Here is a 15,289-nt window from a genome sequence, read left to right on the forward strand (position 1 = left end):
AGGAGGAGGAGGAGGAGGTTGGCGCTCAGCAAAGAGGAGGAGAAGAAGGAGGAAGAAGAGGAGCTGCACCTCCTTCACCTTCTTTGCAACTACTTAGGAATGTTCTGCACTTGGGACTCTGAAGCAGGGCGTGATGCTCTGCTGGCTCTGCATTCATTTATTTTACTCCTTTAATCCCTTGTCTTCGTATTCATAACACGGTATGAAGCGCGATACAACCCTGAGTGTTATGTCTCCCTCTAGCGGCGGATCATCGTTATGCAGCAAAATGGAAAAATGCCTTTATTTTCAAACCTGCTTCCTGGAGTTCGACACTCGTTTGAATTTTAAGGGGGTATAAAAATGTTGAGTATGAAATTTCAACAAATAAAATTACAAAAATAGAAAGTTATAAAACAAAAATATGTATTCACTAGGAACTATCCTCAATAAAATAGAATGTTCCAGTAGGAAATGTCAAATGAAACCTCTCTGTACCCATGATGAAGTGCCCACAGTTCCCACCCACAGTCGCCCTGATGCCAAACGAGTGTGACATCCCAGCATCCTTGCGTGGGGGGTCCACCTGTCCCTTCTAATCACTGAGCAAGCTCTGTTTTGGCCCCTGCTGGTGGAGCGTCACTTTAAATGAGCAGCATCGGTAATTCGCTTTTTATTGTTTATTTATATTGATTTCCTTCCTGTACAATACATTTTATCTCAAACCAGTACTCCTGGTGTCTCTCGAACAGCTTCTGGTGATGGTGGCAGGATCGGATCAGCCTGCCGAGACGAGAACCAACGTCGCTGTGATTCGTGTTCCAACTTCAGTCCTTTGTCATGGTCCCACACTGGTTCAGGCTGTTTTACTGCCATTGTGATGGTGGAGACATGACACACACACACCCTTTCAGGCTCCGCTGGATCTGGGAGGTGCAAAGAAATTAAGATCTGATACAGTAAAGTGCCGATGAGGGCCCCGATACACGGGGCCACCAGAGGAACCCAGAACCAGTAGTTGTAACACCTGAGAGGAGAAAAAAACAAAAAAGACGAATAAAAAAGATTATAATACCAAGAAAACCCTGAACCCTTTTGCATTTGTCAAGTCATGGAATCATTTGAATGTGCTTTAGTAAACCAGTATCACGGACACAGTGCTTCCTTCTCTCCGTATATGATCCCAAACCCAAATCTCTCAAACCTATACCCTGCATCTGCATACACATAAATATATTACATATAAACGTGCACTTTAGGAACTGAAACAGGCTTTCTTGGTTTGTCAGCTGCTTTCTTGGTTTGTCATTTATCCATAATCGCCTCCACCGGCGGTCCAGTCCTGCTGTCAGTCACCGGCTCTTTGAGGGTCAGTAAACCCAGATTACAGGGAGATACAGCTACCCGCGATAACAAACCGGTAAGTTTCCAGCTTGAACTGTGTTTCCTGTCGTCCCTCTTCAGCATTAATCTGTCATCAACCCCGCTGGTGTAAGATCAGACACTCACGTGAAGACCTCCGGGCCCCAGCCCGCGGTCAGCGTGAACAGACGGGGCCCCAGATCTCGAGCGGGATTTATGGCAGCGCCGCAGTTGCCGGACATGGACATGGAGATCCCAAGGACGATGACCGCCACTATCGCCGGGATCAGGTCCGAGGGAGCCGGAGTGTTCCTCTGTTCACCCAGGCCCAGAATGCACAGCATCAGCATGCTGGTGCCAACTACCTGCCAAAGGACACCACCTCCACAGTGACACCAGGGCTGTTTATACGAAGCTTACGCTGACCCCAACCACTGACCTGGTCCAGGAAACTGCTGCCCAAGCTCAGGAACTCTGATGGATAGGTGGCGAATATCGATGCTGTTTCATTCGGACCATACACAGTCAGCACCCCCCCGCTGAAGTTCATTATAGCATCTGAGACAGAAACAGAATTAGTGATTCTGACCAAGTGAGGGAGTGTCTTACCACAGTTCAAACAAGCTGGAAATGATCAGGTAAAATGTACTTTATCGTCATCATCAACCCAGTCCTAGAAGGAACCCAACCCAGCCGGGTTTTCTGTCCTGCTGGTTAGAGACCTGCCTTCATCTAGGTTTACTTTATTAAAACTGGGTAGGACAGAAAACCCGGCTGGGTTGGGTTCCTTCTAGGACTGGGTCAAAGTCCTGAAAACCATTACATCCATTGTAAAAAACAAACAAACGAGTGATAACATCACACAGTTAAAACCAACCAATATCTCCCCTATCGTGCTTTAAGTGCTGCTATCTGTTACCGTAATAGACCAGGTAAACAAGCCCTGATGCGATGTAAGCCCCCAGCAACTGGGAGAGGCAGTAGGGCACCAGTCTGTCCCAGGACACTTGGCCCAGTGCACAGAAGCTCAGCGTCACCGCTGGGTTGAGATGAGCACCTGGACAGAAGTCAGGAGGAATAGAACGTGGATCAGAGAGAGAGGAGAGAGACTGTGGTGTTTGGGGGTCGGTTTATTTTACCTGAGATGCCTTTGGTGAGATACATGGCAGACATGACACCCACAGAAAAGGCCATGTTGACTGACAGATACTGGCCTTTCGTCTCCCTGCTGGTCTTCACCTGCGCTGCGGCCGAACATCCGAACAGCTTCTCGGGAGACGCAGGACAGAGACGAGGTGGGGACATATCATGAATGAAGACAGCCGCCGTTCTGCAACCACGTGCTCGTACGATCGAATCATTACTTCCAGTTATGCAAACGTATCTAAATTTGAAGTCCAAGCATGAGAAATAATGTCCTTTTCCCACCGTTTTTTGTACTTTTTTTAAATCTAAAAGACCATAGCAACAATCTCTCATATCAGTTAGGCAGTAAATTACTAATTGTCCCAGTTACACAATGGGTGAGTGTGACTGGAATCACATCGAGCACATCGATTAACAGGATAAATGAAAATATCCAATATTTATTCATGGTGTTTTATCATTTATAGCAATGAAAAGTAAAATATGTCGGAGATAATAAATTAAATTGTTTGTGGAAGAGGCGGATGGTGATCAATGTTGTAAACACACATCCTGTCATCGCTTTGATCGGCAATGTTCAGAATCCAACCAGGATTCTTGCGTAGTTGAAATCAAACAAGTTCTCTCACCAGTAAAACGAAGGTTCCCAGGAGCTCAGCCATGCACTCTCTCACCAGAGCGTTCCTGGTTTTCAAAGCCTTCATTGTTGCCATCTGCAGATGGGTCCAGGTTCTCGGGACCGGTGCACCTTCGTCCCACTCTTTACCCTTTTCTTCACCAGCTGGGCTATTTGTCATTTTTGTGTCCTCGCCTCTGAGATTAGCAGATGAAGTAACTGTTGCACAGCTGTCAGTGGTTGCTCAAGGCTATAAACCACTCACACTATGTGGTGACGGTAAAATAAAGGGCAATAAAGTATAGAACATATGGCAGAGAGAGAGAGAGAGAGAGAGAGAGAGAGAGAAGAGAAGCATTCCACTTTCATGCTGGATTCAATGATTGAACTTGCCCTCAAAAGAATGTGGATTTATTTGCTCATCACACTTGTTTTCGAGAAATGATGCCTTGAAATTGTCTGGTTACTGGTTACTGTCTGGTTAAAGTCGTCATACTAGCAGCATTGGCTGACCCGAGGGTCTGTCATGTCCACCCAAAAAGATATAATTGTGTTGTAGAGGGGATTTAAAAAAAACATCATTAAAAATAACTGTAAGAACTACCTGCGCAAATCAGCATCTGCTTTTCTATTTTTTATATTCCTGCAAATAGGAACCAGTCAGCAGCTCTCCTGTCTGAATGGGGAGCCCTGTGTTTGTGTTCAATATGATAAATGTACTCAATGTAAACATCTGGGTCAATGCCTCTTAGAATCTTGAAGTGTAACAAGCTGACTGCCAGATAGAGGATAGAGGGAAAGATAAGGGGAGGCCCACGGGTGAAGGTCCACAACAAAGAAACCCAGAAAAATTCAAAACAAGGTCCAAAGCCTCTGGTTGAAGACCAGAGGCCGGTGTCATTGACAGAACCTGAGCCGACCAGCTGCAGCTTTCACAGCGTTCACAACCTGCTGCTGCAGAGATAAAAGAGAGGCTGAGAACCAGGAACCACCTGATGATGAGTAGCAGAAATCAGCTGGAGCTTGGGTGGGAATCCGGTTCAATTCTGGATCGATCCATTACAATATTTTCTTCCGTTTCTTCAATGAGTCCATCCGAACTGAGGGTGACATTGACTGGATGCTATAGAAAGCTATAGATGAATTAAAATGTTTCCTCTGGAGAGGGATTTACCACAAACATCTGTTGCTCAGAGGAAAGCCCTGCTGAGGGAGGACACCGTCCCGTCCCCAGACCCTGAACATTGAACTCTTCTGATGTTAGAAATCTAGGAAACATATAAATCCCTCCATGATCACAAGATAAACTAGAAATCACAGAAACAGATAACGATATCTTATCGTCACCATGTCTCCCCCTGCCGGTCAAAAGGAGAGTCGTGACTTTAAGTTAGGATTTATTAAAAAGCAATATTAACATCGAATGTACGCTTCAATATACATTATGTTCATTATATTACAAAAGTATTCTTTTTGTTTTATTTACAGCTGTTAAATTGGGCTTAAAATGACTTAGTTCTCTTATTTTGAATCATATCTTAGGTAAAATGTGACGGCTCGCATTCCATCCAGTCCAAAAGTCTCCATTTATGTCTCTGCCTGGAGGGGGGTGCGTGGAAGGCAAACCTTCACACTTCACAAAGCTCTTCGTCACGTCTCCTGTTGTGAACGGCGCAGAACCAAGTCCGCAGGACCAGCAGGCAGCTTCCGGATTAAATTCCAGGCTTCGATACGTCTCATCCCCATCGTGCTCACGCCGCCGATCTCCAAGACCTCATCACCAGGACACACTTGTCCAACAGGACCACCTGAAACAAGGGGAAAAGGAAAGTTTAGTTATTTTCACTCTGTCCCAAAATGACCTTGGCCTGCGTATATTATGCTGGCCCAAAATTAAGTGAAAATGAATCCTTCTGACGGTTAAATTATTATAAGAATATTAGACCTAATAATATTTAATATATACATGTTTTTTTTAGCGTTGTGAGAAAATGTGGACCCATAATAAGACATTCTATCTTAAGAATGGACGACCTTGTGGGGCAAATTTTACTCTTAAGGGTCCTCAGTTCAACAATGGGGGATGACGGGATGATGAAAGTAATTATTCCAAGATGAGATTTTACTTTTCTGATTGTTTTAGTGACCTCCAAAAGGAGGCCAGGAGCCTTGGAGAGCAGTGAGCACTTACCCTGAAAGATCTTCTGCACCTTAATAGGCCTGTTCTCCAGACTGGAGCCTGCACTGAAACCTGCACCCCCCTCCAGGCTGAAGCCCAGATCTCTGCCTTTTTTCTCCAGACGCACACAAACACGCTGACCTGTGAAAGCAGCACGGAGAAAGAAAACTCTATCACATCTGATTAAGGCAGAAAACCTTGGAATAAAACCGTGCTCAAATGTGACCTCTGACCTGTCTCTGTGACCTGGGTCTGCATTGGACCATCGCTACTTGTCTCTCCTCCGATCTTGGAGACATTAGTGTCTTCTCCCCTCCTCAGGACCACCACCCCCAGATTCCGAATCCTGGCTCTCCTCAGGACCCTCAGGGCCTCCCAGTGGGCGCAGCCACACAGCGAGGTGCCGTTGATGGACAGCACGGTGTCCCCTTCTTGTATGGAGCCTTCCTGAGCTGCTACACCTGAGGAGAGCACCTTGTGAACCTGGAAATAAGTCATGACACACAATGAGGCTGACAACTACAACACGTGGACGCTGGAGAAACCTTTGGTTCCTCACAGTAACTGGCTTGTTCTGGTCTACGCCTCCTGCCACGCTGAAGCCCAGTCCCATCCCCACCTCCTTATGGAGAACCACCACCTGCACTGCATTGTAGTCCTACGCAGACGGAGAAGAATCAGACTCTTGTTTAACATGACAAAAGTGAAAACCACGCCGCGAGCACAGCTTTGTGCGCAGCTCCCGTACCTGCAGGTTGCTGTCTCCCAGGCTCCTGACGTCATCCAGCAGCTTGTCCAGCTCCTCGCTGGGCAGCACAGAGACACAAGAAAAGGCCGAAATGTCGGAGCTCAGCGAGGCCGACCGCCGGGTGTTCACCGGCCAGTCGTTGTCATCGTTCTCTGACTCATAGTCGACTCCAGCAAAGTTGCACAGGTCTGAGAGGCTACAGAGAAGAAGGGTGAGCATCCCAGACAAAGCGAAAGGTGAGCGGCGGCGACCCACCTGACCGAGAAGCTCTTCTGTTCTGACTGGCTCATGTTGCTGGTGATGGTAACGGAGGACTCTCCGGAGTCAGAGTCATAGTTGGAATCTTCATCCTTCTGAGTATTCTCATCGTCATCATCGTCGTCCTCGGAGTCGTCTCGGTCGTTCCAGACATTAATCTCCGTATTCAAGCTGGACAACCAGGCGTCCATGTCCAACACCGACTGTTTGCCTCTTCTTGGAAGACATGTGCTGACATCAGGGGTGGCGAGATGGGTGTTCCTGCTGTGGGGGTATGTTGGGGGGGTTGCGTGGAGGAGTGGGGGCTCTTCTTTGTGGGATTTTGCTGCGTCTGTGGGGGATGCTTCAGTTTTACGGTGTGAGAGGGTGGTCTCTTCTGGCTGAGTAGTAGGTGAAAGATGAGGTGAGTTAGTTGGAGTATTTGACGGGGTCTTGTCTTCAGTAGGGGAAGGAGATGTTTGCTGCCCCCCAGTGTTGCTGCAGACAGACAGCGGCAGGTATGTCGGCCTCTTTCTTTCCCCATCGGGGCTGGAGATTTTAGTAAAATCGGTTTCATCTATGCTAAAACCTCCGTGTGGTCCCTGGTCATCTCTTTTTAGTGGGATCTCAAGGGGTTTCTTGAGCCTGAGATAATTTTGGAAGTCTTCAGCAGAATTGTTGCCGCTGTGATCTAATTCACTCCCTTCTCTTTCTTCTAATCTTAACCCAACCTCATCCACCGACAAAGACCTTCCTGGCCCCACTTTACCTCTTGAAAACATCCCTTTTGCCTCACCTGCCCCCTTTAATCCTTCACTCCTATCCTTCAGTTCTCCTATAGCTTTTGCTGACCAGCTCTTTTTCACTCCACCCTGAGCCCTGCTGACCTGAGTCGGCACAGAGAAGGTTCGTTTGGGCAGCAACTGTCCTGGGGCCACGTCCTGGAATCTTTGCGTCAGGGCTTCAAACTGATTAATCCTGTTTTTCACACTGTCTGCTGAGGAGACAGACATAATCTCTGGGACTTTCTTCTGCTCACTTGCTTTTGTTGCTGCCTTTTGTGGGTGTAACTCAAACACATCCTCATCAGCTGTTGCTCCATTATCTGGCTTTTTCTCCTCCTCCCCTTCTTTAAAACCTCCCTCTCGTCCCTTGGGTGTCCTATGTAGTTCATCAGTCTCAATATTTTCCACTTGTATCTGACCTCCAGCACCTCGTTTCTCGCTCAGTCTGAGTGAATCTCTCCAAGAGGGAGCCTCTTCCTCCTGTGACGAGGTGTTTGGAAGGATTTCTCCTGCAGCCCTTGCAAATCTCAGCTGAGCTGCAACACTGTTCCTGCTCCTCATTCTATCCAGAGACATTGTGCCTAAACTTTCTACTGCTCCACTCCGTATGAGCCCTCTGTCCTCTGAGCACCTGTCTTCAGTCTTTCCATGCCACTGTCCTCTCAACAGCTTCTCGCTGTTCCTGGCAGTCCCGGGAGAAAGAGACGTCTCACGAGTATCGTTCTGAGTCCAGTTGAATGATGTGCTTGTCCCAGGACTGTTTGTGCTCCCCGATGAGAAATGTTTAGGGTACGTCCCGCCCGTTGTCCACTCGTGTGACCTCTGCTGGGGCGAAACATTGAAATCTGTGGCTGTCTCTTTGTGAGGAGACAACCCCGGTTTGGACAAGTCCCTAATTCTGCTATAATCCTCCGTTTTACTAAAACCAGTTGATCCGTAGAGTTTCTTAATCCGCTCTAATATACTCTGGCTTCCTTTGGGCCCGGGTGTTGTAGCCGTCCTTCTGATGTCAGAACCAGGCCCAGAGAGTGACCTCCACCTGGAGGGCAGAGAGTTACCCCTATCGCCCCTATTTAAATTCTGATCGTGGTGACTTAACGGGCTCATATCTTTGTCATCATTAGTTGTGCCCTCGGAGTTAAAAAGCTGCACAGAAGATCTCACCCTCCCTCTTTCGCAGTCCCACTCTGTCTTTCGTTCACCCAGACCGTATTTTCCGATGCTCCCTCCTCTAAAGGATGGCAGCACAAATAGGTTGTGGCTTTTGTCTTGATCCGGACTCCTTTTCCCTGTTCTGAAATCCAAACTTTGACTCCTGCTGGGAAGGTTGTGTCTCCTCCATTCAGTCCTCCCACGCCTCTCAGCTGATGGATGACTGTTTACACGGTTCACAGAGTCGAGCTCTGTTTTTGTTTTGTCTGCGGAGCCGTTCTGGGTTAGAAGAGTGGACATTATATCGTGTGATGTGTTATTGGCTTCACGTTGACCTTTGACACTGCCCTGCCATCCACTCTGGGATCCAGCCAAGGTGTGATTCTCCTCTTTGTTTGTAACATGTTGTTTATTTCCTCCCTCAGTTTTCTCGCTCCCCTCCTCGAGAAAGCTTCTGGTTTTGCGAATGCCTCCCCTGCGGCTGAGGTTGTAGGATGGAGAGTTAGCAGAGCGCACAGTGAACAGTGCTCGGGCGCTCGGCCTCTTGTGCTCACTCACTTGAGTTGGCAACAGTGACAAGTCCATTTTCCAAGGGTAAACAAAGTTAACGAGCACCTGACAAGTGCCAAATACTAAAAAAAGATCGGAAGTCTGAACTTTTATACAAACAATAGCGAGCAAATGTTTTAGAAGCCAAGCAGGATTCTTGTTATACTGCACTCGAGTGTGGAAACTGAAAGGTGGGACAGTTTGAATGATGCTTTACTCCAAAAAACAGTCCTTCATGAGAGGCTTTGATATCGCTGTGATGCTCCTGATGAAAGTTTGTGAGTTAGCTGTTGCGCTCGGTCCGCCGTTGAGACTCCGAAGCGCGACTTCAGTGACCAGCTCCTATTCCCTGCGAGCCAAAAAAAAAGAAAAGCACACATCCTCTGAGTGGATTAGTCTGGAATGCTGTGATATGTGCACTCTGGTTGCTAAAACTCCTTCAAAAGAGTCGGACCAGTCGAGGAGAGCAAACAGCAGGTCACAGAGAGCTCGAAATCGATCATGGAGAGGACAAAGACGGACAACATGACACCTTTAACCCCAGTGAATTATGTCATTTCTGTTTGAAGGAACTCAATGGGGCCATTCAAGAAACAGTTGGACGAAACCTGTACACATTTGGCAATGGCTGTTTACACAAGCAACACACTCATGACTACCTGAGAGCGTCAGCTAAAGCTCCACCAAAAACTGGAAAAACTCCCTTAACAGCAATCCACCAAGAAAACTATGCATGGAAGTCACACAATCATCCTGTGTTAGGTGCACGTCAGGAGTGATGCATGTGCTGTGCATACATGTCACCACACACTATAATTTAGTACATTGCTGATTCAGGTGCAATTAATGATGCAGATAAACTGCAGTCACATTGAGCTATTCCCTTTGATTTCCCTTTGAAAACTGAGGCTATCAGTTCTCAGCGACCAGCAACAATCAAAGATGATAGGGAAACTACGCTCACCCAAGGGACCAAATCAATGGGCCGTTGACCAGATGGACAGAGGAACGAGATAACCATTTATCCCTGTGGAACATTTCTAAAATCCAACTTCTTCGCGCGGCTTTGAGAGACATGCTACCTGCTGTTTTCCAGTACAAGTGAGTCTGAGTGTCAGTTTACAGAAACACCTGTTCTGCAAGGTCTGAGTAACCTGGGCAACACAGTCCACCATAAACTCAAAATGAGCAGGAAAAAACCCACTAACGTACATGTAGTCACAGCTGCCCTTATTCAACCAGTTACATATGGATCTTACCTCCTCTGAGTGGGATATCTCGTCGTGGACCACGTTGTTGACATGGGGTCATAATGAAGACAGTGATCTGAAGCGACATCAGCTCATAACTGTGCTCTCTCTCTCTCGCTCTCTTTCTATCTGTATATCTCTGTCTTCAGCTCTTCCCCTCTTTACATCAGCTTTGCATGATGATTCTGCACAGTGACGCAAACCTACCACACCGGTTTATCCTCTCGTCCTCTCTCTCTCTCTCTCTCTCTTTCTCTGTCTGTGACATTCCCTCTCTCTCTCTCCTCCCACTGCAATTGTTATTTTCTCCTTTTCCTCTTCTCACAGGGTAGCATTCCTGACTACAGTTCACTGTGTCACAAACTACATAGCTTAAAACACACACAGACACACACACACACACACACACACACACACACACACACACACGACAGTTTATTTGGAAGCTCGTGGGAGAACAGACGCAATGTACCGGTAGATCATTTGTGGAACAGAAAACAAGAATGACATTTTCAAAACACAGGCATATATTCTACCTGACCCTAATTATCCAAGCAGAGCACATATCAAAATAGAAAGTCCAAGAGCACCTTTAATTAGGACCAGGAACCACAAAGAGGTTTTAAACAAAGCCAACAGCACTTCAGTAAAAAAAACAAACAAGCAGCATTTAAACTATATCAACCATAAGAAAATAAGAGAAGCGAATATTAATAAAGCCATTTACAGCTTACTTACACTTTCTGTCTCACTGCTGTGTTTTTTTTGTTGTTGCAAGCTTCTGCCGTCTGCTCCAACAAAGGAAATTGTGGTAAGAGCACAGCACCTCAAAAAGAGGATGTCTTCACGTCTGTCTTGCGCCGTCAGAAGACTGAGAACGTTCAGCTGGTGAATCTTCGAGTCCCCATGATCTAATCAATGATTGGCTGTAAATGCGGAGTGCTGGTAGGGTGCACAGTCAGGACAGAGATAACTCTGTACGCTGGGGTAAAAAGGCCTCCACACACACCCACCACTGTTCCTGACAGAAGAAACGTACTCAGTGTCTTTGTGGGACAACTGCACATTATTGTCCAGTTTATACAGACGCTGCTTCATCATCCTTTAGAGTTTGGAATACACACAGCACACATTTTCTAGCATTTATAACTTTGATGAGGTCACAAAGGTCAGCGTGGGATTTATTTTATTTTCATAGAATCGCCTGTAGAGTGATGCCATTTCTGTGGACAGCAGAACACCTAGGTTATGATCTTTAAGTGCTTCTGTAATCACAATATTGCTTTTAAAAAAAAAAAAAAATCAACAACACTGTTGAGAAAATGATAAGAAAATAACAACTATCAAATATTTCCCGGCACCAGCAGCCAAATATGGTGATCAAACAGTGCTCCGTGTTTTCCCTACTCATTGATTACTAAGGTGTTGCTTCATTGTTTTATCAGTAAGATGCTGTTTTAAGGCCTCGCTAATTCATGCTGTTTCCTGTTTGGTCTGGGTCAGCTGAGTCACTGAGCCATAGAGATTTGGATATATATATGTGTGTGTGTGTGTGTGTGTGTGTGTGTGTGTGTGTGTGTGCGTGTGTGTGTGTGTGTGTGTGTGTGTGTATATATGTGTAAAACCACTACAGCTCTGACGCTCCTCATCTCAGCAGCCCTGAAGGTTTAAGCGTTTATATATGTGCAGACCTTTGTCTGTTCTGAGGCTTTAAGGTTATCAAAATTATAGTTGTGCATATTCCAATTTTTTTTAACCTGATAGCACACCCAATTGGATAATTGAAATTCTTTAGAAATATATTTCTTTTGTCTGGATTTCAATTTATTATGCTTGTAATTACTAATTGCATTTTGGAGAATTTCATGCTCCCAAATGTTCGGCAACAGTTTGGGGATGACTCCCTTCCTGTTTCAAGATTACAGCACACTAGTCCACAAAGAAAGTTGGGAAGAAATAGAGCAAAGACTGCGACCCAGGTCTTCTCAAACAACATCAGTGTCTGACCACACAAGCTTCTGGAAGAATGGTTTAAAACCTTCCCAAACTGCACTCCTAAACATTGTGGAACGTCTTCCCAGAGGAGTTGAAATGGTTATAGATGCAAAGAGTGGGCCAAAATCATATTAAACCAATGCACAGCTTTTCCATACCAATGCTCTATTTACACACCCCCAAGATCAAGTCCACTTTTTACTGATAACCTATTAACCTACAAACTAGAATTAAACAAAAACAAAAAAAAACCAATGTAAACATAGAGAAATGGACGTCTCACTTTAGCAGCCAATAGAGCTTCAGTATCGTGGTCACATGACCATCACGGAAGTCAACAACACCGACATAGGAGAGAAATAGTAGTCTTAAGAATTGTACTTCCTTGTTTTTGGATCGCTGCTTAATGATGACTTTAGGTATATAAGCGACCCGAAGATTTAAATGAAAACGTGGCCTTCCGACACCCCCTACTTCTAAAAGTAGTTAAACTAGCGTCGAATTTATTGACAAAAAGTTAATCGGCTCAACATGCGGAGTGACGCTCCTCTGTCAAGCGTCAATGTGGTGCTGGTTATGGCCTATGGAAGTCTCGTAAGTCTCGCATTGTATTACTGCGACACGGCAATCTTCAATGTTTGCTTTTATGACGATTTAATCAGCAACATTATTACCCATTTTAAATGAATTCTCAGTTGAAACCCGAGAACCGGTGCCGTGTACATCAGTATTATGTGGCCCTAACAGAGATTTTCGCTGTCAGATTTGGAAGAGATGGAAATAAATTCGATATAGATCTCGTAGAATCCTCCGAATCAAACCAGTTATCCGCATTTAATGAACTGGTCGGATCATTTTAAAGAGCTAAGCTAGATTATGCAAGATCTTATGAACTGCATTACACCCTGATCACTCCTGTTATCGCTGCAACAATGGATTTGCAAACATTTGACATTCATTTATATTGTGTTAGAGTTGAATTGCTTTTATTATGATATTTAGCATGAGGGTACATTTTGGTGTATGATGATGATGATGATAACTGATATAAAACTGAGGAGGCTTAACTTTAAATCATGGGAAAGAACATTAAAAGGAACGATCTGAGAAGACTCTTGGTTGTTTTTTAGGTGTTTGTTTTGCTGTTTATTTTTGTCAAAAGACAAATTATGCGATTTGCCATGAAGTCTCGGAGAGGTCCCCATGTTCCTCTGGGTCACAATGCTCCTAAGGTAAAACACACACACACACACACACACACACACACACACACACACACACACACACAATGATGAATCTCAATGAGGACCTGCAGTTTTTTAATGGTGTGTGTGTGTGTGTGTGTGTGTGTGTGGACATGCATTCTTTAGGAGCTGCGACAGCAAATTGAGGCCAAACTGTGCCATGTCCAGAAGATTAATTTTGAGCCTCGTCTGCTGACCACTGATGATGACCGACTGAGTAAGTTTTGTGTGTGTGTGTGTGTGTGTGAGGAACGCATACACATGCCCGTACACACACACATACAGTGCAATCATCAGCATTGGTATTTCTGATGAATATACGTGCATGTGTGTTTCAGACTCGTGCAACCATGACTACCTGTACAGGATGAGAGCGCTGGACGCCATCAGAGACATTGGTAATTTGGTTGTTGTTTACGCCTTTTTGGAACTCCTTGGAATAGTTCCCTGTTTCTATACTAGTCGCTTGTGCCATGTCTTTAGATCTACCTTTCCATGAGCTGGGTGGGACATCTACTGCTGTGACAGGTAAACGTCTCAGGACCTGGCTGTTACAGCTGCGAAATTCCAACTGCATATTCCGGGAGAGCCCTCTCGTCTACGCAGTGTTGGATGGGTACAATAAAGCACGGCACGGGGCAGAGGTGGGCACCTCCCAACATCATTTATTCTAAATTAAAACTGAGTGGGAGTCATTGCTTGTGTGTGTGTGTGTGTGTGTGTTTTTGCCTGTAGGCTTTTGGTGAAGCAGAATTTTTGAAGTACCAACAAGCTCTAACTGAACTGGCCAGTCTGTAAGTCAACTTTCCTTTTCCCTCCGCAGCTTTCCATTTGTTCTAATCCCATCCCTGAATGTTAAGTGGGCGCTGTTACCCGCCTGCTCTCTCCCCCGTTGTTTTCAGCGTCAGGTCTTGCAACGGCAGCTCGTCCAGCCAGCGCCACCAATCCGCGGCCAAAGACCTGAGCAGCAGCTCGGAGCCCACCAGCTCCGCCTCCTCCCCCACTCAGGGCAACTACCTCGCCTCAGCGGTGCAGCAGCGGAGCAAGCGGCCCAGACACCTCCTGGAGCTGAAGAACTTCAAAGACAACTACAACACTCTGGACAGTTCTTTCTGAGAATCCGGTACCCTCACCAGAACACACGGGTGGAGGATGAGGAACGTCTCCTCCACCTGGAGACAGGAACCAATCACTCACTGGATAGACAATAAAACCACAGCACTCATACGGACTCTATATGAGACGTGACATAAAGCTCCTCACCTGTGGGCCTAATATTCCATGCATATACCTATAAAGTGTTACGATCTCCTAGATGTATAACCAAACTTAACAGGGTTGATTTGACCAATACCAGAGCGACTGGCTATGCAACAGCACAAGACAATCGAGTATTTATTGCACTACCGAAAAGGCCCACGCAAATTAAAGAATGACGAACATTCAGCACAGGATGCAGGCGTGTTCAGGCGGAAACCCTTTTGTACCGAGGCATCTCGGTGCTGATTCAGCTAGATTAAAGCGATTAATTCAGTGTGTTAAATGTTTCCCATTGCTCATCCTTTGTTGTAGCAGTACAGCTGAAGAGGTCTCTTTTGTTTCGTCTTCTTACAGGTTACAGTTGACTTACTGTATTTGAATATTTAAAAAAGTTGAATATATTTGTCATGGACAAACAGTATTAATGGCTGCCTCACACAGAAATTCTATTCTGTTTACAGAAATGTCTGCCACTGTAACTTAATGCCTGTTTTAAACCTGTTTTAAAGAAGCCATACTTAATGAATTGTGATGATTAAGTGCTCTTCTCAAGTCGGTTTTACTAGTGCAATTAATTTAAAGGTGTTTAAGACTGAATGTTTAAGAATGTAAAATCGAATCAGGAAAGTTGTTAGATTGCAAGATATCAGAACTATGCGATGCGGTTTCAGAAATAACTTTTATGCCTTAATTTTTGTTTACGTTGTGTTGCAATGCCATATTGTACAAGTTGCCTTTCAAATAAAACTGACGGAATTAAAATAGTAACTAGTCCACTCGTGTCCAG

At 45.4% G+C, this 15,289-nt stretch overlaps 3 protein-coding genes across 6 annotated transcripts; 1 reads left to right on the forward strand and 2 right to left on the reverse strand.

The window, feature by feature from the left end:
• Positions 1-532: 532 nt before the first annotated feature.
• Positions 533-3,396, reverse strand: aqp10a (aquaporin 10a). Its single transcript, XM_029838406.1, has 6 exons — positions 3,117-3,396; positions 2,481-2,607; positions 2,261-2,398; positions 1,781-1,899; positions 1,489-1,706; positions 533-1,006 (listed from the first exon to the last, which is right to left on the reverse strand). Exons 1-6 carry the CDS (start codon positions 3,282-3,284, stop codon positions 700-702), a joined length of 1,077 nt encoding a protein of 358 aa, XP_029694266.1. The 5' UTR covers positions 3,285-3,396; the 3' UTR covers positions 533-699.
• A 1,042-nt stretch (positions 3,397-4,438) lies between these two features.
• LOC101070127 (uncharacterized) lies at positions 4,439-10,868 on the reverse strand. Of its 4 annotated transcripts, none has more exons than XM_011605799.2 (7): positions 10,742-10,868; positions 6,286-9,102; positions 6,031-6,226; positions 5,842-5,940; positions 5,516-5,765; positions 5,295-5,423; positions 4,439-4,911 (listed from the first exon to the last, which is right to left on the reverse strand). In XM_011605799.2, exons 2-7 carry the CDS (start codon positions 8,787-8,789, stop codon positions 4,754-4,756), a joined length of 3,336 nt encoding a protein of 1,111 aa, XP_011604101.2. In that variant the 5' UTR covers positions 8,790-9,102; positions 10,742-10,868; the 3' UTR covers positions 4,439-4,753. The 4 variants fall into 4 exon arrangements, 3 of the variants coding, with proteins under 3 accessions (XP_011604101.2, XP_003966272.3, XP_029694265.1); XM_003966223.3 differs by lacking the exon at positions 10,742-10,868 and adding an exon at positions 10,013-10,680; XM_029838405.1 differs by lacking the exon at positions 10,742-10,868 and having other exon boundaries at positions 6,286-9,583.
• Positions 10,869-12,314: 1,446 nt separating this feature from the next.
• Positions 12,315-15,264, forward strand: c7h1orf43 (chromosome 7 C1orf43 homolog). Its single transcript, XM_029839055.1, has 7 exons — positions 12,315-12,592; positions 13,129-13,230; positions 13,369-13,459; positions 13,581-13,640; positions 13,726-13,886; positions 13,978-14,036; positions 14,145-15,264. Exons 1-7 carry the CDS (start codon positions 12,530-12,532, stop codon positions 14,356-14,358), a joined length of 750 nt encoding a protein of 249 aa, XP_029694915.1. The 5' UTR covers positions 12,315-12,529; the 3' UTR covers positions 14,359-15,264.
• Positions 15,265-15,289: the final 25 nt, after the last annotated feature.

This window comes from Takifugu rubripes, chromosome 7 (assembly GCF_901000725.2).
Source record: "Takifugu rubripes chromosome 7, fTakRub1.2, whole genome shotgun sequence".
Classification (NCBI taxonomy): Eukaryota; Metazoa; Chordata; class Actinopteri; order Tetraodontiformes; family Tetraodontidae; genus Takifugu; species Takifugu rubripes.

Coding starts and splice junctions, on each gene's coding strand:
- c7h1orf43 (XM_029839055.1), top strand. CDS start 12,530: ATGCGGAGTGACGCTCCTCTGTCAAGCGTCAATGTGGTGCTGGTTATG. Junction 12,593..13,128: donor TTATGGCCTATGGAAGTCTC/GTAAGTCTCGCA, acceptor GTTGTTTTTTAG/GTGTTTGTTTTGCTGTTTAT. Junction 13,460..13,580: donor CACTGATGATGACCGACTGA/GTAAGTTTTGTG, acceptor TGTGTGTTTCAG/ACTCGTGCAACCATGACTAC.
- LOC101070127 (XM_011605799.2), bottom strand. CDS start 8,789: ATGGACTTGTCACTGTTGCCAACTCAAGTGAGTGAGCACAAGAGGCCG. Junction 5,941..6,030: donor TGGGAGACAGCAACCTGCAG/GTACGGGAGCTG, acceptor CCGTCTGCGTAG/GACTACAATGCAGTGCAGGT. Junction 5,766..5,841: donor ACCAGAACAAGCCAGTTACT/GTGAGGAACCAA, acceptor ACTTATTTCCAG/GTTCACAAGGTGCTCTCCTC.
- aqp10a (XM_029838406.1), bottom strand. CDS start 3,284: ATGACAAATAGCCCAGCTGGTGAAGAAAAGGGTAAAGAGTGGGACGAA. Junction 2,608..3,116: donor TGGGAACCTTCGTTTTACTG/GTGAGAGAACTT, acceptor TCTCCCGAGAAG/CTGTTCGGATGTTCGGCCGC. Junction 1,007..1,488: donor TGGGGCCCGGAGGTCTTCAC/GTGAGTGTCTGA, acceptor TTCTCCTCTCAG/GTGTTACAACTACTGGTTCT.